The following is a 26,253-nucleotide window of genomic DNA, read 5'->3' as shown; positions in this document are numbered from 1 at the left end:
GTTTGTCGTGACATAATATAATATTAACCGAAACAGCGACAGGTTTCCAATAAAATCCTTTTATTATATCATGATATCTAAACAAAATAACCTAGCCCAATTTCGGGTAAATGGGTTTTATCTTCTGTCGATCGAACTTCGAATCATCCTATCACGTACAAAAGATGTCGAGGCGCAATATTACTAAAATGTTATACAAAATATTTTGTTAATTTTATCGATATTACAATAAAGTATCATAAGTTACATAGAATACGTAAACACGAGTAGAAGACTGATGTCAGGGAAGCATATTATGAGCTCGGTATAGGTACTCCATAACTTCGTGTAGCGCTAGTTTGAATAAAAACATCGCATTAAAGTCGGTAATATTTATTTCTCCGCGTGCTGCGAACTCAAAAAAACTATTTCGAAAATCCGGTTATCTCGGATCTCTTCGTCGTACTCACACACGGCCGCAAATCCGTTTGTAGTCGTCCGTCAATACCCGCCTCGCGCCGCGGTCGTCGCACGACCTGACCATATACCATAACTACCCCGGTAACCGCGGAAGCCCAGCACGGCTGCACGCCGATAACATTGCGACGGCCGCCGCATACGATATCACAATAATCACAATATTTCACTTGTAATGATACTGAACGGGCAATAATAATAAATACTATAAGAGAGTACCAGAAAATAATAAATAAAAAAAAAAAAAAAAAAAAAAAAACGAGTCGTGTGCGCACGCAACCGACCACGTGGACGACGAGTGGAGCTAGACGGCCGCGGCGTAAACGGACCGTGAATGAATCAACCGGTTCTCCCGGGCCGGCGGTTACGCTCTTCGCACCCTCGGCCCCGCGCGCCGAGTCGGTCCGCCGGTCCGCCGCCGCAGCCCTCGGCCGGGCACGTGACATCGGAAACGCGCGCGCGCGCGCGCTCGCCCACCGGTTCGGACCGCGGCCCCCGCGACCGACCGTTATCTGTCGCGTGTTATCGGCCCGGCGAGACACGTTAATGCGCGCGCGACAAATATTATTATGTCGATTTATTATCTCGCGTGGCGATCGGCAGCAACAGAATTTTCCAAATGAATATCAGCTGTCAAATAGGTAACGATCACGATATTTCCATACTGTGTACGGACGGGGACCCACCGGCAACCAGATGAGAATATTGCGTTTCCGTGTTTTTTTTTTTTCCTCGAGATTCATTATCAGGTATATTAGGTATTTTCCGTTCACCAGGACCATGTTATAAGATATGCCGTCATTATCATACGTGTTATGACGCCAAGCGTACCTACGTTCTGCAGTACGATAACGCCCGCCCCCTCCCACTCTCGTACAATATGCGAGCCCCTCTAATCGGTTTTACACTTTTTGTGTTCTTAGTTCTCTTTCGAAAATTCACCGTGATTTCTTGTACCCTATTAAAAAATATGAACAGATAAAAAGTCAAATTTCATAAAAACAATTTACCTATATTACAATAATAAGCAGACCGTATATAATGTAATATAATGTTTAAAAATTGGGGTGGAAAACTCGGAAATTATAAACAACACTTAAACATCGAATAGAGGGATATTACCTGTACACTGTATTATAATCTGTTTAACGTGTATATTAATTTATCGTACATCAGCCTTTTTAAACGCTTATCTGAACATGTGAATTTCGTTACACGACCGCGGCCGTTGTGGTGTAACTCGATAGTTTTATTTGACGTTTAGAGGGTAAGGATTAGGGAGATATGTAGCTCCAATGTGGATCCATTAAACGAGTATAATACTTGCTTTTTTGTAATGAATGTGTTGCGGGGGGTTATTGATTGAAAAATTCCATTTGATTCATCATGTTATACCGTAAATATATGTATAGGTAGTATTTAAATGTGTAGTGACGAATTATTATGTACAAATATAAGCACTTGCAAGTCACAAACTTACAACAGTCTCAACCCGTAGGGAATATATGCGCAAAACTTATGCAGTTGTATGCTTGTATATAATATACCTCTGCGTTGAAAAACTATACTCGTCCAAAGCGTTGGTGCTCGGACACTGCAGTATAATACGGATAACTATAATATAATATATTGTGTAGACACCTGCAACTGTTGCAGCAACGGATTCGAATTATTAATACCGAATCACACGTATATTATGCGTTTATAATATTTTACATATTATCGAGTTTAGCGATAATATAGAATATTCTCTATTATATTATGAATATAAATGTACGGGCCTGGGCGTGCTAAAATATTTATACAATTTATTATTATGTATTACTATGAGGTCACGTTCTTGTCCATATATTAAAGTAATATTATGTATTATATATGTATATACCATACATATTATGCATAATATATTATCATAAAAGCTACGAAAAAAATAAAAAATAGAACGATATTTCGATATGATCAATGATAATAAAATATAATAATAACTTTTATCGGCAATGTATACCTACGTAGAAATTAATATAACCTTTCAAGTCGCTGAGTCTGCAATATAATTTAGCAACAGCTATATCATGAACAGCATTTAGTTCGATTTTTACTGATGCTCGGTACTCGGTAGGCATTACGTATATACGTAATTGTGCGAGTACATTGCGGTCAACGCTTATATTTAATACACCTGTAAAAATTGTAATTGTGGATACCTAATATACGTAAAGTTTACACGATTAAATATATATATATCGTAACGCACGCGTTGATTTCGCGCACCTGCAATAGGATAGACACGCCTCCTAATAGATATAGATTGATATGTGTTGGCTTAAAATCAAAAAAATAGAAATCGACAAAATACTGATATTTTTTTTTAAGTCTGTACACTATTTGAGTTGTAAATAACGACGTGTGGAATACATCAAGTAATATACATGTATATAGTATTTATGTACGTCTATAGAGGCTTATAATATACAGGTGAAATTGTGTATTTTGAAGGCCGTTCCCAATTCCCATACCGAGGTAAACACATTTTTTGCCAAAAAACGCATGTTAACAGTAATTACACGTATTTTCATTTAAATTATTAATGCAAGATTTTCAGACCCCCAGGGAGTTGGCAATTTTAGATTTCGGCATTCCGACGCGACCTCCACTCCGCCGCATATTATATTAATATTATATGCCAACCGGTCCGATCAATCAGCGGCTTGTCACGTTTTCTTGAATAAACTAAAAAACGAACTCTCGCAAGTTCTGCGACTCGTTGGATATACTCATATTATAATATACATAATAATATAATCAATCTGCGTTGCATAATTATTAATATTTTTTATTAATTTTATTTTACAAGTACACTGCAAACGACGCTGCGCATATCATATTTTTTTTAACTCTCTTATTAATTATTCTTTATTATTGATTTAACGGTCAATTTATGTATTATTTTTATTATTATATATCTGTTATTGGATTTCACGTGACTGAGAATGAGTGCACGATTTCTTGTTGAAAACAATTTAACAGCTGTGTGTGTGAGAAAAAAAGGAGTGTTTTAATAACTATAAATAATATTATAATTTGTAATATTTTCAGCCGATAATTGTTTTAACTGCGATGGTATACTTTTACATATACTTTAAAATACATACAATTTCACATATTAAATACCACTCATACTAATTATTTTTTACGGATAATTACTATCATTCGAACGATTTAATTTCAGATGTAAAAAAATAAACAGTTTTAGGCGATGGTAAAAATAGGAGTAGTATTATAATATATTATAATACTACAGTATACTCGCGATATTACAAGATTTCATTGCGCGTGCGATCCGGTTAGGAAACGTGCACCCGTCAATAAGTAAAATCCGTGTGTTCTTTTAATATTTTTGTCTTAAAAGATGTTTTATACGCATACGGCATACACACACACACACGCACACATATATACATTCATATCTATATTATATATAAATAGGGTCGGATGCTGCGCCGCATTCATTATCGCAGATTACACGAAAATATTGTAAATACTCAACAAAAGAATCGTGCATTTACATATTCACCAAGCATCGTCGGTTATTAAATAAATCTTATTAACATAACAAATGTGTTACATCCTTTCACTTTTGATAGGTTACGCACACACCAAAAAAAGGTTCATTCATTCATTGAAAAATAAAGTAGGTATATGTGTATAAATATTACATATATGTTATAATATTTTATTACCGTTTTATTTCTCGTCCGCTTTCCCATCGTGATATGATATTATAGTTATCGCACATCGTCTGGACCTTGACGTCATTCTATCAAGATCTCGCCCGTCGTTTAAAAGAGGAGATGCTTATTTTTTTTTCTGCTGTCCGACCTAATAATCGTTCACGATCAACGCACAGAGGGGGTGGCAGCTACATCGACGGAAGGCACGGACGTCACTTTTCGCGCTTTCAAAAAAACTTGTTTAAAGCACTTATTATTACGCAGTGCGCACTCTATTTACACACACACTGTATAACGTAAGTAAGAAGTAGGTTTAGATATAAGTGCCCACATCACACACGTGATGTACATAAAAACGAAATTCGACTGTGGGCGCGCGCATTTTACTCTAAATTCCAAGAATAAGCAACGATATTTTATGTGAGACTGTGTATGTGTATAAATATATATAATATGTATAATGTGTATCCGATATGTTCCGCGGGCGATCTTTTTTGTGTTTAACTGAAAAAAATAAAAAACCGGATCGGCCGTGACGTCTAACCATACAGTTAAATAGCCATCGTATATAATATAAATATAATATAATGATACGTTGAAAAAATAATCATAATAAATATAGATACCTACCTAAATAATAATATCGCATAAAGTATAATAGGTGTTAAAATGTTACTATAGGAATGTATATATTAATAGTGTCTATGTCCCTCTTAATGATATACCATTTTGGACGATTTTGCGTTAATAACCCTCCGTTATTTTTTATTTTTTTTTTTTTTTATATTTGATATAAATGCGTTACATCTCGGTCGGCTGAATCGATATAATTGGCGAACTCGTCTGTACACATAGTTATAATAATATATATAGGTGCCTACGCAGTACGCGTATTATATTATGTATTATATTGTAATGTATACGACTTGCTCGCCACCTCTTGTCCGCGGAGAAAAAAAAGTTCAATAAATATAATAACAATAATAATAATAAACACGCCTTATAATGGCAGCCTGCGACCGTGGAGAGGAGCGGAGACTACGACGATTCGGCATGACGCCATCGCGAACGCGCGAACGGCGGCGGAAGCGTGTCGAACACCACACCGTTATACGTATTCGTCACCGCCGACCGTCAGGTATATTATAATATAAATAAAAATAATTGATGTTCGTTTTCTTTTTTTCCTTTATTTCCATTTCAATAATTATTCCGAATCATTATTATATCCGTCTGTTGGCGCGTTTCTTCCCGCTCGGTATACTGTGCACAATAATAATTACATCGCTCGATCGCCGTTCGCGCGTTATTACCGCCATAATATTCGTATCATAATAATATTATTTACACGCGGTCGGCCGACGTCGGTTTTCCGCCACGATCGGATTCGTCTTATCGTTAATCCATACCATGATGTGCCCATAAAACGTTTAAAGATTACATTTGCGCGTAATCACTGAACCCATACGCGTATAACCCATAGTTATATTATTGCCTGTTGTATACATTTACGAGGTGAATCTTTACGAAACTTGAAGAACGTACATTATTATATCGTCCGAAAACTGCCACATTTAGATACCCAGTTTTTTGGGATAATATTGTTGAAATATACGTACCCACGCCTACTACAACAAACTGCAATAAACGACTGTAGTTAGAAATTAAAGGCGTTTTGTTTAATAATATATAATATTCGGCGACGGCTGTACGTCCAAAAATACGTTTTTATAGTTAAACGTTTTTATTATCAATGTACGACGACAATAAAAATAAAATTTAAATTTTTACACCTATAAGATTTTCCTGCGTAGTGTAGCTATACGATGTATTGTGCACAAGAACGTAGGAGACAATAAGTACATACGTATATTATTGTCGTTTGAACGTCATGCTTTGTATTTTTGAAATTGATTTCGAAATTGATTAAGTCAAACGGACACACACTCGCACACAAAAAGACCATTGCAGCGCACAAGGGTGCTACGCACATAATTCATATATATATTTATTTATAAATATACTTATCTATTGGGGGAATACGCCGTTCGGGTGACATGTTCTACGGGGCAGTGACGATGGCGGCGGAGGATTATGGGAGCGTTGACCATGATGATGATGATCAATATGTTCGGAAAAAATTGGAGGAAGGCTGAAAACAAAAGGAAACTTAAAACGGGTTCGTGATTCCAAAATGGCGACTGTACGGTCGACTTATGCAAATATTAATAACGGACGATGGGAACTTTATACATGTATATTTATCAGGGAAAAAAATTAAAAAAAGAATGTAAGGGTTACCGACAAACAAACACAATAGCAATAATAAAATATATAGAAGGGGTATATATATTTTTTTTAATACTCTTTGAGAACTCGTTACGTGCTAGGGGTACTCACTTCTGTGTGTGTGTTTGCATATGAATAGGAGTTCAATTTTTTATTTTTTTTTTTTAATTCTTCCCTACAGTAAAACAGCTATAGTGGTAAAGGCGTACGCGGGCGGGGTATGCGTCGTAAATACTAATATTCGATATGAGTCATTATTTTTAATGAAAAGCGCCGTAAAGCCCGGTGTCAATTTTAGAAGCACGAAACGCTTGCGCGTGAGTCATCGAAAAGGAAAAAATGCATATTCCACACAAAAAAATATACATGTATACAGAAGAAATTATACGGGTCGGCCAAAATTCGTTTTTTCCCCCGTTTGAACACAATAATATTTAAACGGTCCTTTAATGAATCCTCGTCGAATATTATATACCCTTGAAGCTAATTAGATTCCATTATACAATCTCCATCGCCACTGCTGCGCTGCGATGGATACATCGTGCATGCACTAATTCTCCGGGCCTGCTGAGGTCGTTCTTATTGGCTCGTTAATCATATTTTAATTAAAAATAAAAAATAAAATTTAAAAATTAAGAGAGAAAAAATATTATTATACATAATATATTATATTATATTTATATATATATATATATACATGCGTTGCACACTACACGTTCACTGACGTATATGATGCGTATAAACTCGGGTAAAATACGAAAAAGAATACACAGAGCTGGGTTTGTTTAGACGATATTACGGTGGGCCGGCAGACAGTGTTTTTTGAGGTCATTTATCATTTCGTATGAGACGATAGTCGGCAGACACACTCCTTCATCGTATTTATTTATTTATTTTTTCTTCGTATTCTTTCTCTGCGTCTCATCATATCCTCTCTTAACTAACCGGGGAATCTTAATTATTTTGGTTTTTTTGACAAAAACAAAGATTTATTATTGTTCTTTTGTTCGCAGACGTCGTCAAATATGACGGGAATTTAATTACATCTGTATAATAATAATAATAATAATAATAATAGTAATAATATAGTATATAAAAACGGTCAGATCTTTGTTCTAAACGTCGTCATCGTTGTCAGATGGGGGGGGGGATCATAATATTATATTATATTAGACGATGTCTTTCGTTTTCTTTTGGACCACTAACGAACAGTAAAAAGGTATATATATATATACAATACGCATTGTAGATTTTACTGCGTGTGTGACGTCCATTATAATACATATTTTTCGGGATATTTGCGAATTTTAATGACTGCGAAACGTGTATATCTATATGTTATCATTAAAAGTGTTGAATTTGCCACCTTATTGTTTTTATATTTCTTTTGATCGTTTCGTGCTGTCGTATATACATTAGAACTCGCGGGATTTTGATCCAAGGTTATACCAATATCATTACGCCTGTATAGATAATTATTGCCGAATAATGTATTCAACAAGTAGGTATACGGTACAACAATAATTTCAAAAATCTTTATACCTGCAGCATTTGAAATAATAATAAAACACGCGTTATAGCACGTAATAATATTATTCGAAATTGAATTAGGTCTTGAGCAGAGACTGCACCCCGCGCAATGTTGACGTGAGTATACACGACACTCCTAATACGTTGTTGCCGTCTCGCAATCATTGTACAGATAAAATATAATTCTACAGACCTTGCCAGATTTTTATTTCGGGAGAATTCGTTGCTATTATTCCAATTTACAATAAACATTTATACGAATACAAACAAATGCCATCGGCAGTGACGTATCGTTTCGCGAATAATTTTTGTCTTCTATATAGTTATTACACGCGCGCATTTTAGCGCGTATATGTAATATGTATATTGTATAGTATTGAGTGTAACGTTGCACAATAATATGAACGCGAACAATGCGATTTACATACATTTGCGTGCAAATCCGAAACCCCGCAAAGACCACATAATATTAAATATATATATACATATATATTGGAGTATCGAACGCGAATTGACTTTTTTTTTTTTTTTTATCGACACATATACATGCGCGTGAACACGTAATATACTCACCTCACTCATGTACACGAGTAAATTATTTTATCATATACATATACCTATGGGTACATTATAATACAGTAGGTATGTGCGAGAATCCATCATCAAATAATACACAACGACTATAATAATCGACTAGCCTGACAACGATCGCCGTTTTATTAGATACGTTTGATTGTGAAAGCTGCATTGAGTATATAATATATTGGTATAGACAGTCTATAATATGATATATTACTATTGTAATATACTCGTACATAATGATATACTTATTAATATTACGTGACACTGAAATTTAGAACGTTCTCTGCGGTGTGATTTCAGTTAAATTTACGAACTAGTACCTATATGTATTGTAACAGTGGTGCGATTCGATTGACCGGTACTATGCGTTTCAACAATTATTATTTTTATACCTAAAAAAAAAATGTACATTACTCGAACAATAATTAAAGTCGAGTGGGGTATGCCAACGTGACTGTCACGACAACGCGCGAACACTATAAAAAAAAAAAAAAAAACTCTGAACACACAATAATAATATTATGATATATTCGTATACTTATTACCTATACCTATACCAGCTATTAATAATATATATTTATGTGTAGTGGGCAGGTAAGTTCTTTTTTTTCGCGACTGCAGTGTATAAGAACATGACGTGTGTGTGTACCTATATATTATAATTTAATATAGATATACACACTCCAAACAAGCGATCATAATATATTATATGATTTATATGTGTTATGTATATAAACTTGACCAATGTCGTCGCACTGCTGTTGTAGAAAATTGATTTAGCCGGCCAAAATTATTAACACACCGCCGCAACGTAATAAATTATGTTACGGATTATAACGTTAAGTCAGCACTTGGCGTAGATACATAATTCACAGTTACTTATATCCGGAAGACGTCATGCAGGTATATAATATTAGGTATAAGTATAACTATGAGTTAAAAATATCGAATTCTGTATTATCTCCACTAATTACTAATACACAATTTTTTCTCTAGTCCGTACGACACCGACATCACGACTCATTCACCAATAGTACAAACTTCATATAATTTCAAATTAAGTTTTACTCAACGCGTTTTTTTTTTTCAGTCTTTAGAATTTGATTTGTAGTTGATGAGCCGTGATGGCTCGTTATAGTTACGTAGAACAAATTGTTTTCGTCGTAAATGTAACTTTATCCTGTTTTATTCTCATGTATATACTGCCGAGTGTAAGTACTTAGGTACCTAACAACGTTTACCTTGTTCAATTTAATTTTGACGTAAATTGCCCGACTAAATAAATTATTATTTATAATAATACTATGTACATTGTACATATTTGGCCCAGGAGTATGTTTAATATACGTCGATAGATATGGACTCTGTGCGAATTGGATTCGATACAATATACGCGTATACATGTATATTTGTAATATCTGCGTTATAACACACGCATTATACGTTAATACATCGCCCACGCGACCAACACGAATAAATAATTTTATACGATTTCGCAAACGATTGTACATTTTCAAACGCATAAATGTATAGTAAATAGGTATAAAACGCGTATCGGAAACTTGTTATTATTTTATTTTTCCGACTCGTGGCCGGACACCCGGAGCAAACTACACACTGTATTCTATTACATATCGTACACATTATTTTATATATTGTGTGTGCGTTGAACAACAGAAAAATAATAATAATAAAAAAAAAAAAAAAACCGAATCATAGCTATTACTATATACGCACACATATTATACGATATACCGTAGTGGCGTAGTATATAATATTATATCGTACCGGTACAAAAGAATAACATGCGATAACACGACATAGTGTATGCTATATACATATAAATATACAATATACACTCACTAGCTGTATCATATACCTAAGTAGGTACAGTAGGTACACGCATGTTATAAAAGCGGCGTCAGACTGCAACAACCGGAAGATTGCGGCGTGACCAATCAGCCGCACGTTTGACTCGCTGGCGCCCGGACCTACCGACGATGGACCTATATAACCGTATTTTCGTATTACTGTCGTCGGTGTATTACCTACATAGTTGTGTACTACACGGTGTGTCGTTGCTCATAAATATATATGTTTATATATAATATATTATAATTTATATTACACAAATATAGAAAAGTTGGCTCACGCTTTTTATTTAAATATAAATTACAATTTATTACAATGTGATGCTGCACAGATACTTTTTACAGAAGGCGCTCGCGTAATAGCACGCGAGTACGCCGCTGCGGCGTCGCATTGACTTCATGCACCGACGTTAATGTCTCCGATAAATGTAATCGATAATATATATCATCATTATAATATTATACATACCACCATCGTCGTTTGGGTCAACCTCCTCTACTCGTCATGTCCGATCGCGTACCTATTATAGTTGTAAGTCCATATTTATTAACGATAAATTTCTAAAATGATCGCGTAAAAATTCGATTTGTTCGAACATTGACTTTAGCGATATTCGTCTACGTGCGTATCACTATGTTTCACACGTGAGATATTGCAGTACATGTACATCGCGCGCCTAATCTGACCGTTCGATATATTTGCAACTATCAGTAGATATACGTAGGTTTTGAGCACACGAAATACACACAATGTAAATTTGTTTGTTTAATACGGAAAGTCTATATTATTGTCGTGTCGTGCATTATAGATGTGTAAATCTCGTTGCATACACATATCGTACAATCGCCTTTATCGGGAGTAGACGTCCACTTCATCATCGTCATCATATTCACACTTCGTACCCTCTGGTTGTTGTTATACGTTTGTTGTGTATAAATATAAAATGACCTTTACGTCAGGTTGTAAAAGCTCAATTTCGCAATAATACTATTATTAACTTATTATTATTATTATTATTAGCCTCTTAACGAAAATGAACGTTGCCAAAACTTATCGATTCAATTCATTTACGCACAAATTCACGATTTTCTATAATATTTATAATTAAATAAAAATATAATACATGTACAATGTACATCTATAAAAATTCAATGAGAAATAGAGATAAATCTAGTTTTTACACTTTACAGTAGCGTGCTATTATAATAGCAATGCTTTAATCAAAAATTTTATAGTTTTTTATTAGATATAATTACTTTGTTCATATCAAAAGTGGCCTAATTTCTTTTAAAATTGGGTACCTACATAAAAAAAACTTATTTTTCAAAAACATCGTAGATAGGCCGTAGGGAGTAGATGATCAGTATATTCTTATTAGTATCTCTCATTCATATAGCCTTGCGTAGCGACCGATACTCCCAGTCAGCAAGCACAAATCAGTTTGGAATGCGTCCTCAACTTGAATCCCACAGCAAATGTGACTATAAGACCAGATTGCAGCAGCCGCGACAAGGACAGGAGCGCGCGCAAGAAGGGCGATTGGAAATTCCAGTAAAACACAATGAGACATTGTGGGAACGGGCACAAAAGGACGTCCTTCAGTTGCAATGTCTTGTATGTGTATATATGTATAATAGTCCTAGTCTATAGGTGTCTATAATACATGTATAATGTGCATACTATATATACGCCTGCAATAGCGGACAATAATATTTTTTTCGAGAAAAAAATAACAGAAAAGGGAAAACACTTTTTTCAAAAATCTTATTGCGTACTATATTGTGCAATTAATACAGTCGTTTACTCCGTAATTCACTGCAATGCATGGGTTACCTATTGCTGCTGCAGCCGGCTACTTTTAGAGTCGCTTGCAGCTGCCGAAAATCTTGTCGATCTGAAAAAAAATACCCTCATAAAACAAACACAATAATAATAATTATTCTATCTTTTTGCCGAATGCGCCATAGGGAAATTAATAATTATTATAAAATATCATAGTCTACCGTTTTATTATTGTATTTAACCGTTTCGTTATTATTGCTATATTATAATTTTTTTCTACGAAATGCAAAGCACTTATACTATACTTTGTACGGTCTATACGGCGGCCGTGTCATTTACAACCAAGGGAACCACACCTGTATATTATCAGTAACCAGGTGTCAGCGTTTTTTTCTGTTATTATATTATAAGTATATGTGTATTTTTTTTTTTTTTTTTTTTGTTGTTGTTTCCGGCAACCCGATTTTATTATTCGAGTGCAAAAGGTTAGCTGAAACCCAACTCCTATTGTTTTTCGAATAATTTAAAACGAAAAACATCGATCACTACAAAAGTCAGACTGTTCAGTCTGACGACCTATTACGTTTGTCGGGCGAGACACCGCCAACATTGCAGTAATATGTGTAATATACTATACAGTCATATGGTTATAGGTTATTAAACCACGCACTAACATAACGCTGGTTTCACTCGAAATTTGCCCTTTATTCCGCATTATATAACACATAAAACATAATGTACGACCTCCGCTCCGACAGATCGTCTGTTTTGCATCTGTTTACGGTTTATTTTTTTGTTTTTATTGATTGACATCGGCCGAAAAGCGAATTATTAAGTGGTGATCCCTCGCAGCGGTATTGAATTGCAACCGGGAGGGTACGAAACCGATCCAAAATAAAGACACCGCGACGATATGCCGTGTGGATACGGTTCATTGATTTGCGGGGCACGTTTTATTTTTATTTTATTTTTTTCGGCTCGACCTACACTTGAACGAGTACCTATATATACCTATGTATATATTTGGGGATCGGCATATACTGCATGCTTTACGAACAGCTCGTGTGTGACTAATGATTTCAGGGGCTTTCCTTCCGCGCTCCCATCATAATACACCTGATCATTGTCAACCCCTCGTCGAATTTGGTTTGACCTTTGCGATTTATTGTTAAATTATTTTATTATATTTTTCCTATCTGACAATTTTTTTGAATATAGGCTTGTATTTATACGTTTGATTACGTCCACATGTCCGTCATTATAATTATATACTCGCGCAAAATAAATGCGTAATACTCGACGCGACCTATCCGTATTGCTTTCACTCCGTCTAGACCGTTTTGAAAATCGATTATCGCGGACGTATAGTGCGCTAGGCACTATAGAAATCAGATTTTAACGTATGGTATTTTTTTCTTGCGGTTTTAGAAACGAAATCCGTTTAGCGAACGACACGAGAATATTAATTAACAACGCTGTGTATCAAGTCCTGTTTTGTCTTATTTGGTGAATTCCGGTCGGTAAAAATTAATAGCCGCCGGACTGAAGCGGAAAAAAATAGTGGTCGATGTTATAGCGGGTGCCGTTTTTGTACAACTATCAATAGTTTTTTCCATGCTCTCCGTATGCACTAGATTCTGGGTATTTAGTACGTATAGGTAGATACACAATATGATAAATAAACTGCAATTCTGCAGTACATTATGCTTTACATGCACCGCGCGTCTCATCCACGGAACCTCGATGTCACTGCGCCAAAATTGCGCCTTTCGCATTCCACCTCAGTGGTGTATTCCGCGGTTTTAATTTGAAAATGTCATTTCCTGCGTGTTCATGTATACGTTGTTAAAATTGTTAAAAATGTCTGATTTTATTTTTCTGTTCGGTCGGTCGTCCGATTTGAGTTCTTATATTGTCTCGTCTGTATAATATAGCGAACGTACCTATATAATACATATTATTATATACTTATATAGTATAGGCTATAGCGACTCTTTTATTCCAACACCGTCGATTGTACTTTAGCCTATAGTATCGAGACTTTCGATTTACTGTTTTACGTGCGCGAAATACGAGGACGGTGGCGACCGCAGTCGTATTATAGGTAGCATATTATAGAAAGAAAAAAAATTGGAAAACCGAAAAGTGTCATATTATTATATTATTATACGCATACTACGAGACCCGCGCACGCGCACTCGCGTCCACCTCGAGTTCTCCCACGTCCATACATTATACGTGTCCCATTATATCAAATGTATATATATATAATAAAATATTATCCTTTTGTGGGCATCGCGTATTATAATATACTATACACGCGTCGCAGTCACTGTGAAAAGGACACGCGGGAACCGATGGCCGGAAGCAATACGTCTATATAATATTATGTATTAATAGGATATTATTATTTATTATACACAGGTGCCTCCCGTGTCCGTCGGACGCATATCGCCGTATATTACTGTATTCCGATAAAACTGTATATAATATATATATATATGTATATATAAGTATTATACTCACGCCGAGGCGCCGGGCGCAACGATGACGATGACGACGTCGACGACGACAACGACACCGAAGACAGTCGCGTTATTATTATTGTCGTCGCGGTTTATTATAATATATTTATAGCGTAGTCTCCTATATACAGCGATATATATTTATACATCGCGTTATTATTGTGGGTGTCCTAGACATTGTATTAAACCGAACATATACGTGTGTGTTCATATTATTATTATATCGGTATGTCTCTCCGGGCCGATCAACGCCCCATCATTACATTCGTTGTAAACAATATTCCTGGTTTTTCAATCGGTCGTGTATTTCATTACGTAGGTACGGACTTGACCGGCTGTCGACGACAATTATTATTAGGCCAAAAGCCGAGACCGTTGACGTAAATATTTGAATTGATATTTTAAATATATTCGTTAGGTATCGGTGAAACATTTTTTTTTTTTTTTTAAACTTTCGCATTTACATACTATACTACAATATCTTACACTATTAGGGACGTAGATTAACTGAAGCGTTTGAGTGAACAAATAACTGTTGTTTTTTGCTTTTTTAACGTCACTACAATCAATTATGGCGTCTGCGCAGGTAAATAATCGTATGCGTGTTATATTATGATTGCAGATTGAATGGTGACAATGGCCGATACGGGATTGTTGGCTGCACCGGCGGCGGCAGCAGCCCGGCATAGCAAAGTGCAAACGCCGCCGCTGGGCGTGTTCTCGTCGGCCGAAGACACGGATTCGGAAGCGGAAGCCGACCGGACCCGTGACGAGGAAGACGACGACGACGATCACCATCAACGCAAACACCAGCACCACCACCACCGTCTCCAACAGCAACAGCAGCAGCAACACCAACGCCGCCGTCAGCGTCAGCTGCAGCAGCACCACGCCCTGCAACAACAGCAGCCGGTTTGCCTGGCGGCCAGATCCAACGCGTCCGCCATCAACCACAACAACAACAACAACAACAACAACATCAACAACAATCACAGTACGCGGAACAAGCGGAAAAACTTTCAGCCGCGCAACATCAGCTACACGCAGGACACGGCCGAAGACGGCGGCGACGGCGGTGACGGGGCCGCCGGCGGAGACTCGGCCGCGGCCGGCGGCGACTCGACCGGGGCCGCGGTGCTCGATCTGAGCGCGTGCACCGGGTCCACCGTGGCCAAGCGGCCGCGCGTCGACGACGGTTCCGCGCCGATGGACCTCACGTGCGCCGTACCGCAGGCCCGGCCGCGGGCGCGGCGCCGTCGGAAGCGCCAGTCCACCGTCGCCGCGGCAGCGGCCGCCCCACGGTGTCCAGCATCTGCTAGCGGCTGCGGCCGCGGCCGCGGCCGGCCACACCAACACCACCAGCCGCACGACGCGACCGATATAAAGGAGTACGCTCAGAACACGGTCCGCGAGCTGCTGGAAATCTATGGGCTCAACACGGACGTGGCCGACGCCATCACCAACAACGTGCCGATGGTTAACTTCTCCACCGGTAAGTCCTATAATACGTAGTTACCGTGCTTATAAACGCTCGTCGAATTCGATTTGAGTTAGTTTGTCGTAAATTATAATCAGACATTATTAAAAGGCACGTTAGACCACTCCAACCGGCAACAAAAATAGTTGATAATAATAATAGCCGAACACTCGAAAGTGTCACTCGTTAAAAGTTTTGAGCTGAAATAAAAGTAAGGAGAAATATCTGAGAATACCATAGGTCAAATAATGTTTTAAAACCATTTAACTTGTACACCTATATTTTATCGGTGTGTTAAACATTAAATCGTCTAAAAGTGAACAGAAAGAGTAGCTATCGATGATAGGTTAAGAATTAATCACAAAAATAACAGTAACATTTGAACTCGATTTCGATTTCTAATTTATTTAAACTCACGATTGCGCGTCAAACATCGCGGCGAATCATGGGTGTTTACTATATTATAATATAATGCGTAGCAAATCGTCGAAGAGAGATATTGTACTACGACCCAACCGATAGTTTGTGGGTAACTTTTAAACGGTGTAAATCGAAAGTCAATAAAGTCTAATCGGCGTATAAAGCACTTGACAGTATGTGCGGTGTGCTTATACGATATACGTACTATTCTGGCGATCCTAACGAGGAGATGTTTACATAATGCGTGCGGTAGCCACGAACACGTTGGCCTGCGGACGTTTCGAATATTGAATTCGTGTCCAAACCGAACACGCGATCGATTATTAATAGCAGTGTATATTGTGTACGTATAATATATTGTACATAATATGTGTGTGTGTGTGTGTTTGTTTATATGGATGTGCAGAATACTCCCGAAAAATGATTATGTATAAAGGTTGGACGAAAGAAGAGGTTGTTACGATAATATAATGTAAATCCGAACGCTTTGACGCAACCATCCGTATTTAGGTATGTATCGCGGTTTCAATTACACGAAAACGTGTTTCCAGGCAGAGTGGTCGCTCGATCAAGCGAGATGAATTGATTAATGTATATACATATAAAAAAAAATAAAACAATAATTAAAACGTCTCGTGGGGCCGGCCGATGTGCGCGCTCGCAACGGCTTAATATATATAATAAGTAATAACAATAATACTATGGACAGAACACGTTGCGAGTTAGGACCAGTTGGGAAAAAATATATTGAAAAATTGCAACTCATTCGGACCAATTACTTATACGGGATAATTATCGTTTTTATAAAGTTTATAATATCATTTAATTACTTGTTAATTATTTTGTTATTAGGTATAGATAATCCTAGTTATAAATTATAAGACGTATTGACATAAACTTACAAATTAGTGTATCAGAATTCGAAGGCATAACAACGTTATAATAAAAAACAATACGCTTCGTAATTATCTGGATGAATATTTTCTATTTTTTTTTTTTTTTTATTATACTCATGAGGCGGTATGCGCGTGTACCATTATCTAAAAAACAAAAATGTCTTATTTTTGGAGCCATGAAAAATAAAAATTTCACTCTATACCCGATCATGCTAATTTTTATCAGGTTATAATAAATTTTCGTTCATTTACTTTTTAATCGATCCAAACACGACTTGCTCAATAATATCCTATTCTAACAGATGGTACAAAATATAACGTCAGATGTCGACATTTTCAACTAAATCCGTCTAAAACGAATATCTACGGATGGCACACCCGTAGTGAACATCATACTGTGTACTTGTATAATATATACATATTTCCTATTGTAGGTACATACAGATATATGATGTATTGTATACGAATTATCGCGTACTTACGCGAGGCGTTTGATGCACAGACGAAGAGGAATAGGTATTCGTGCGTATTGTATCGTCCTTGATGAATAATCTACTCTGCGGGTACCTATAGATCTACGACGTCTAAATTTCAAATCATTTCGTTCGGTAATTTTTTCACATTTCTTTTGGTTAATATTTATTTTTTTATTATTCTTATTATTCCATCGTCGGACTTGTTCACATACTGCCACCGCCGCTGCTCTACACATCATCATCATCATACACACACACACACATATACTCGCTCGCTCGCTCGCGCCCGTGTTGTAGTCGTGGCACCTGTAAATTTTGTAAGAATGTGTCGACTCACCTCAGCAATCATTATCCTCATCTCAGTCGTGGGAACGATTAATCAAACCTTCCTCCCCTTCCCCACTTACGCCCATCCACGTTTTGAATCAGTTTTTATACACTCGTTCGTACTGGCTTGGTATATACATTACGCCCGATGACTTATACGCGAGCGGCGTTTTATGGAGATTTTTCTTTCTATATTTCGAATGACGCGTAATTAACAACGATATATCGTAGGTATATACACGACATTATATACACTATATTATTCTGTATAAATACGTTTCGAACTGGCACCTAACATCATGCAGCATTCAGACGTCGATGATGTGGATTTCGGAAGACACTGCAAGTACGTGAAGAAAAATACACGATTCCAAACCATATATCGTTTGTTATAATACTTACACGAGTATTATAGGTATATTGTTGTTTTGGGAACCGAACGCATTATCGTTACTCGTCACCGCACACACCTATATAGTATAATATGTATTATACATGCATACACGACTAATGTACGAATTTTATTGGTCATTAAAGATTCGCAGAAGGGAAAAAGAGCTGTATTATAAGCCTGTGGAGTTTTTAACGGAAACAAAAAAATAAAATAAAACATAAGTCTAGTGAGACTTTATTTTAATGAAAAATAAAACGAGCGTTATACGCACACACGCGCACATACACAGGGTTGTAAAAACCGTCTGTCTTTGGGAGACGGCGGCGGCGGCAAACTCGTTCATTTTTTTTTTTTTTTTGTTTTTTATGGTCATAATATTCTTTTTTTAGGCCGATACAAATCGTATGCTAACATCTGCAATAAATTATGGCCAATGTGTGCGCGCTGGCCTTAAAAACATGGAAAAAAACCAAGAAAATATTCCTATAGTGTTGGCGCGGCAATAGCGGCGACGGTGGTGGTGGCTGGTGTAGTGGTGTCGGTGGTAACATTGAAACGGGTCGAAGGGAAAAAATTTGCCGCAAAACCGTCTTGAAGGAACCGCCCGGCCATGTTGGCCCCGTTTTTATGACGCGATACGCGAAACTTTTACGATAGCTTTAACTGTCCCAGACGGACGGACGCGTTTTTCTATTATATTCCGGGGTGCGTTTTATTGACTATATTTTCTTCGTCGTTTTCCCTTCCCGCCACACGCCGTCGCTCTCCCACTCACTCGATCAATCTCTCTCTTACTCACTTTATCACTCTCTCTCTCTCTTTCTCACTCTCTCTCTACCTCTACAATACCTCGGCGGCTCTCTGTCTATTGCCCCGCACCTCTACTGCACTGTCCCTGTTGTACGATTTTTAATTGTTCGAAAAATATCGTTATACGTATACGAACCACCACCCGAACGATTTTTTTGTTTCCCTGCAGCACACCCCATTGCTGTTGGTTTTATCGTCACCCATTGTCGGGGAAACGAGTCGTTTTCATAAAAAATAAATAAAAAAACAATAAAAATCGTCTCCGATCAACGTCTGATCGCGTACCGACTGCGTAAAAAAACATATTATGTACATAATAATATTATATCATCTACTTATGTATGGGTTGTATCTACATTGTACAAATGGATATGCACGTAAAAATGTAATTATAACGTTATTATGACTCACGCCATTAGCATTTCGATATTTCACCATACCTGTGGTAAAAGCAAAATAAAACGAACAAATACGACACACGTAGAAGTATATTTGAGTGACTAGCCAATACAAGAGCGCGCGACAGGATTAACCTATTTAATAATATGCATACAAATTACAAATGCGCTTTAACATAACATTATATTTATACATACGATAACATTTTTTTTTTTAATAATATATGTTATTTAGCATAAACTTCTCTGTAAATATGCCATTGTAGTGTGTCAAACGTATTCTAATCTCTGGCAAATAATTTATATCGACTTTTACCTATAAATATAACAATATATAATATATTACGAGTACTATATTATGATGCATATACAAAACAAATGGGTGTCTTGGAATGAATAGAGTTTTGCGTGAATTTCTATGCATTCGAGTGTTTTAGTGTCAATATCGCTCTGACTGCAGCAATAATATAATACACGCGTCGACTTTACACTGCAGACGAAACGCTGCATAATGTTATATTTGAGTATTACAAAATTCACACCAAACTACGTTTCGTGTCGTGCACATATAATATTATATATCGTCTATATAATTTTGAAGTAGCCACATGTTATTACATATTATTGGTTTGTCAAGTCAGCGAATTCCCTGCGTGTATACACATACAAATACATCACACGATAGGTTAGGTTAAGTTACGTATACTTATATTTATATATAGGATATATAATATAAAACCGTCCGCCGCCGCCCTGATGACCCTTCTTGACGAGTGCAATTGAAATGCTGCAATTTTGCGCACCGCTCGTGACGTGTTGTACTGTGTCGGGTAGGGACGGCACGGAAATGGTAATCGGATTTTCTTCGAGTGGAAAACACGCTTTATACGGTTTCGCCAATGCGGGTTTTTATTTTGCAGCCAATGGCAAATTTCACCCCAATGTCTTTTGGGACAATTTTTTTCCTCGCATTTTCTATTTCCTATTACTGTATTATTTACTTATTTATTTCGTTTTTGATTTTCATTTTATTATTATTATTAATATATTATTACTATTTTCCTACGTTGAAAGGTTTCGGAAACCTTCCGACGGCGCGCGACGGCGACGGCGGTTCGCGTGTATCGCGTCCGGCCCCAGTAGGATTTTATATAACACACGCGCGTAAACCGAACCTTATCGCATTATCACGCCCGCGGTCTGCACATAACAACACATGTAATATATTTATTATTATTATTATTATTATGTCGCACATTTATTTCGTCGGTGCTTAGAATAACGCCCGGGGCGTGTCTCTTGGTTAACGTTGGTCACGGTGCTCCCAATGATAAATGGTTTTGCCCTTACCCATTATAATACATTATAATATAATATTATAGCGTCGAGAAAAAAATATATTACGGTGGTGAAATCCGGTGAAGTAGAACTTCGGGACTATTTATCGAGATTCTACTTAAATGTTATGATGTGTGTGTTCAAGATAACAGTCGTTGAAGCTTAACTATTTATATTCTATATAAGGTATACCTACAAAGAAATGCTTGTGTATCTCCTTTACCCACATACAAATATGCTTCATTTTTCCTGACTACAATGGGTGTACGGTTATCGATTCGCCTGGTTGCAAAGACCAGTTATTATTAGTTTTTGCATTACCATCGCTAACGGAATATATTGTATACAATATGATTGTTTAAATTATTTATTGAATAATAAAATACATAACGTTAAATGTATCTTATTTTTACACAAATTCAATGTGTACCTATAATCGTATCTGTTTGCTTAATAATAAAATATAGTAATTAATAGATTCGTCTAACATTAGCTTAAATATTTACTCATCCAAAGTAGGTGCGTTAACAAATGTTTATAAGCAAACGATCAAGATTAAAATTAATTTTATAACACCTAGACCACAAGAGTTTGGAGTACCGTTTAATTTATGTACACCTCAGTTAAACGTAACGTGTGTCTGCAAGGGTTTTTAGCCCTTAAATTGCTTAGACAAATGCACACATTTCTATAGTATTATTTATTTTTTTTTTTTTGCCACTCACTCTAAAGAGCTTCTAGCCGTTTCTCTGTACATATACATAATGAGCTATCAAAGTTTAAAACGTAGAAGACCCCGGCTGCAGTTATGTATGCAATGTTTTGTATACATAATGTGTACGCGAATTACGTCACAGGTGTATGCGTATATACTCGTACACAGAAGTCTTGTCTGTGCAACAGCGGAGCCCAGAAAAGTGTTTATCAAACGCTGATCGTCAGTGTACCACCCAATAATAATATCACAGTAACAGTCATAATATTATAAACTTATGAACAACTCGATCCGTGACGAATTGATGAACGGCGAGACAATCGCTGGCGTCGAGAATAGTGTTGTTTGAAAAATGATTTACTCATACACAGCGCATGTTCGTTGGAAGACTTCGCTGTGGATTGTCCGGACGGCTATATGAAAAAACGCGTATGCTTGATGTTTTCCCTCTCTTTTTGACTTAAGGTCGTCTGCCATCTATTATTCTGATTTTAATGAACATTGTACTGACAAATTACCAATGCGACTCCTCAGCATCGATCTCATGTGGCAACATCACGGTATGCAGCTATAATATAACTATATATACTACTTACTATTCTTAGGTTGTAAAACGTGCAGGTTGGTCGTAGGTTAATTATAATGACAGATAATATAAATAGAAGAGGCGGGGATAAACTCATCGGTCGATTCTTACTAAAATAGTGTAATCAAATCATACTGAAATTATGAAAAAGGGTTAAGTGTTAACTATGTATTGTATAAAAATCAATAAATACTGTTTTTTATTCACAAGTATTAGTGACCGAATATGTATGAATCTGTGTAAAAACTGTAATGCCAATATAATATTAACAATTAAACTTTACTGTGGACTGTGTCACACATGGCACGTATCACCCTCAAACGAAAATATCCTCTGTGTAGAAACATTATAGGAACTTATATCGTAAACAATTTTTTGTGGACCTCCGGAAACAACAAAAAAACATTTCCGTACATAATATACTGCAGTAGATCGTTTCGTGACTTCGTGTATTGTTATTATTTGTTACTTCTATTTCGAGAGCTCATAATATACAATAAATAATAATATATTTATCGAACTCGAAAGCCTCAGACGAATCCCTCCAACTACGGTTATGTATACGCGACTACGAGCGTGGTACCACTGTGACGTTCATCATCTACGTAAAACATGTTTACTCGTTTTGTCATGTATATCATATTATATACAAGCTATTTTTTATTCTCTTCGACGAATCACTCATTTGTCGGTTCTGTGCGAAAAACTAAAGCGTGGCGCTTAAAAAAAAAAAAAAAAAATCCTTTATTCTTTATATAATAATATAACATCGCTAGTATATCGTACATCGTACATGTGTACACCACGCGTACACGATGAATTCTCCTCTTATATTAAAATACCACACTATTCTCGTTCACCACTTCTAGTTGGAAATTTATGCTCGGTGGACATGTTATTTTAACTAAGACCGTTATTCATTGGAATACATCAATGTATAACGAGGTTATTACCGGGATTGACATCTGTAATTACACATTCTATATAACCATTATATATTGTTATTATTATTATTATTATTATTCGTTCAATGTATGTGTGTGCGTGTGAGTATTTGTGTGCATACTTTTACACTGGACGCGTGAGGATATTATATTCGAGTCTCCAGCCATTGATTCGGTTTTGAACACTGCAGACGTGTTTTTATTGCGATGCGTGCTGATCACAAATTATAATAATACGTATATATACGCGTGTTAAACATAGTCGTATACCCTATAAATTATAATCTAATTCTCTTGTATCGTGCAATAGGTAACGAGCTGTGCATTTATTTGTACGTTTGTTTGTATTTGATTAATTTTTTTCTTATAACTGCCAAACTGAGTCATAAAATAATATTATGTACGCGTCGATATAATCCGAGTTTTTTTTCGCAATACTTGCGTTAATGTAGTACCTATTATTAATAAATATCCATCAGCAAGTCACACGACGATTTATTTACCCTCAAAGTTCACGTTAATTGTTATATTACGTGTACACGTAGAACAATTGGAAGCACCCACGCGTGGCTGTTCTACGGAGATTTTCTAACGACGTTGTTATACGTATTTCAATTTTTTCATCAATTATATTATAATGATTTAGAGAGTCGCGTCAAAACACACACGGACCAACGGCGATTTGTATCGTTTTAATGGAAAACCATTCACTAGAACGCTGTTCGGGCCAGTCGCACATTATAATAATAACGTTTAAAAACCATATACGTACATATATAACGTATATATTATATAGGTTCGAAAAGCCGTATTTCTACAGCTATATTGTATATTATACGTATGTCTGCGTTGGTGACGTGCGTCTGCAAACGCTGCACGAAACCAGTCTCAGATTTGATTTCACTGGTTATCAAATTACGACCAAACGTTTAAATTTTTGCCGTTTTCAAGTCGTATATGTCTATATTATGTATTTTAGTATTTACATTATATACTATATAATATTATTATTATTATTATTATTATACGTAAAACACGAACACTAATGTCCGTTTCAATTATAATAATGTATAATATAGCGGTATTCTAACGTGGATATTACATACATGTATAATGGTAGTAGCATTTGTTACAAAGCACACACACATTATAATATTTTGTATAGACGTGTGCGTTAATACGATTCTAACGATCGTTATACGTTTGGACGCTTTTAATTTGATGTATTTTTTTTCAACAACGTGGTCATCCAAAATCTTCGAACTTTCGGTGTGCCTCTTCTTTACTTGTACCTATGGCTTATAGAGTTATAGGTAAGCCTATATTAACGATAACTTGGAAAAGCAGATGTCAAAAGAACCCCCGCCGAGGATCGGCATAAACTATAATAATATACAGCTGGCATACATCTGGCCAGGTAGGATAATCTTGTATATATATAGTTTTTTATTATTATTATTATTATTATTTATCCCCATGTACACGAAAAACACTTGAAAACATATTTTCGTACGATTTTTTCCCCCATTATTTAATCCTTTCGGTTATTCTCTGGGAACTCGGCGTAACCCCTTCCGATTCGTTATTTCGGGTGTCCTGGATACACACACGCACGCACGCGCGCACGATGTACGCACGTAAACGCATGTATATATTTACGAACGATATGAGGGTTAAAAAACTGCACCACGACAGCTGCATGACGTGTGTAATCAGATTTTTCTCTTTTGTTTTGGGTTCAACGGCCAAAGGTTTGCGCGAGGATTTCCAAGTAATATATAATAGTAGACCCTTGCGCTTATGGACGATGGAAATGCCCAACTACCTATATTGCACAATGAAAAAAAAATAAAATATCAATATTAAGATTCAAAATACATATTGTTATATACTATAATAATATATAGTATAGAATAGTATACACTGCTGTACACAAATATAATATTGTAATAAAATATACATATTCATATTTATTAATAATATAATTTATAGTATGGTGGTGGACGGCCGGAGAAGATAACGCGTAGTTACTATAGTTATTATTATTTAAGTCGATAAACAATGATGTCACGATGGATCCGCGGACCAAAGAGGCTTACCGAAAAACGCTTACGTCACTTCGATCAATATGAACATAACTGTTTTGATTTACCAAATACGGCGTTTGTTGACGAGTGTAAGCCACGTTTTTTACTTCCATTTTGTATTACCAAGAGCACGTTCATTATACAACTTTTTTCATTTTTTTTCTTTCCACTTTTTTTTTTTCAAGAAGAAATACTTAAACACGCACACATACGTACGCCTTATATAGGGAAACACATTGTAGAAACACACCAGATTTGTGTGTTCAATGGATTCTACTGTTCGTCAAGTGGCCAAACACATTGCAGCATGCACTACGTCCGTGTTTAAATATAATTTAATACATTAACCATAAAAATAAATATACACAAGTAATTTGGTTTTTATAAAAATACTTTGTTCGATTTTTTTTTTTTTTTTTTTTTGTATGCGTGTGCACGCGCGTTCGTTATAATATTTGAATACGATTAAATAATGTAAATAAAATTCTAATGAATTGAATTATAACTCAATAACACATAACTCAATTACGTCATAAATTCGTAAATTATCATCATTACTACAGCTTGATTATCAGATATTTTGGTTATAATTTTTTTTTTTTTTTTAAATAATATCAC

The 26,253-nt window shown here is 36.1% G+C and overlaps 1 protein-coding gene across 1 annotated transcript in view; it reads left to right on the top strand.

The window, feature by feature from the left end:
• Positions 1–26,253, top strand: part of LOC112593085 (zinc finger protein castor homolog 1) — an 85,046-nt gene that overhangs the window by 12,772 nt on the left and 46,021 nt on the right. Inside the window, 3 exon segments of the mRNA XM_025337344.1 lie at positions 15,390–16,062; positions 16,064–16,109; positions 16,112–16,259. Of these exon segments, the coding sequence (XP_025193129.1) occupies positions 15,395–16,062; positions 16,064–16,109; positions 16,112–16,259 (862 nt within the window). The 5' untranslated portion in view covers positions 15,390–15,394.

Source organism: Melanaphis sacchari, unplaced genomic scaffold (assembly GCF_002803265.2).
Source record: "Melanaphis sacchari strain LSU unplaced genomic scaffold, SCAv2.0 Contig1_pilon_pilon, whole genome shotgun sequence".
NCBI lineage: Eukaryota > Metazoa > Arthropoda > Insecta > Hemiptera > Aphididae > Melanaphis > Melanaphis sacchari.
Note: the sequence above shows the minus strand (reverse complement) of the source record. Positions and strands in the feature narration are given on the sequence as shown.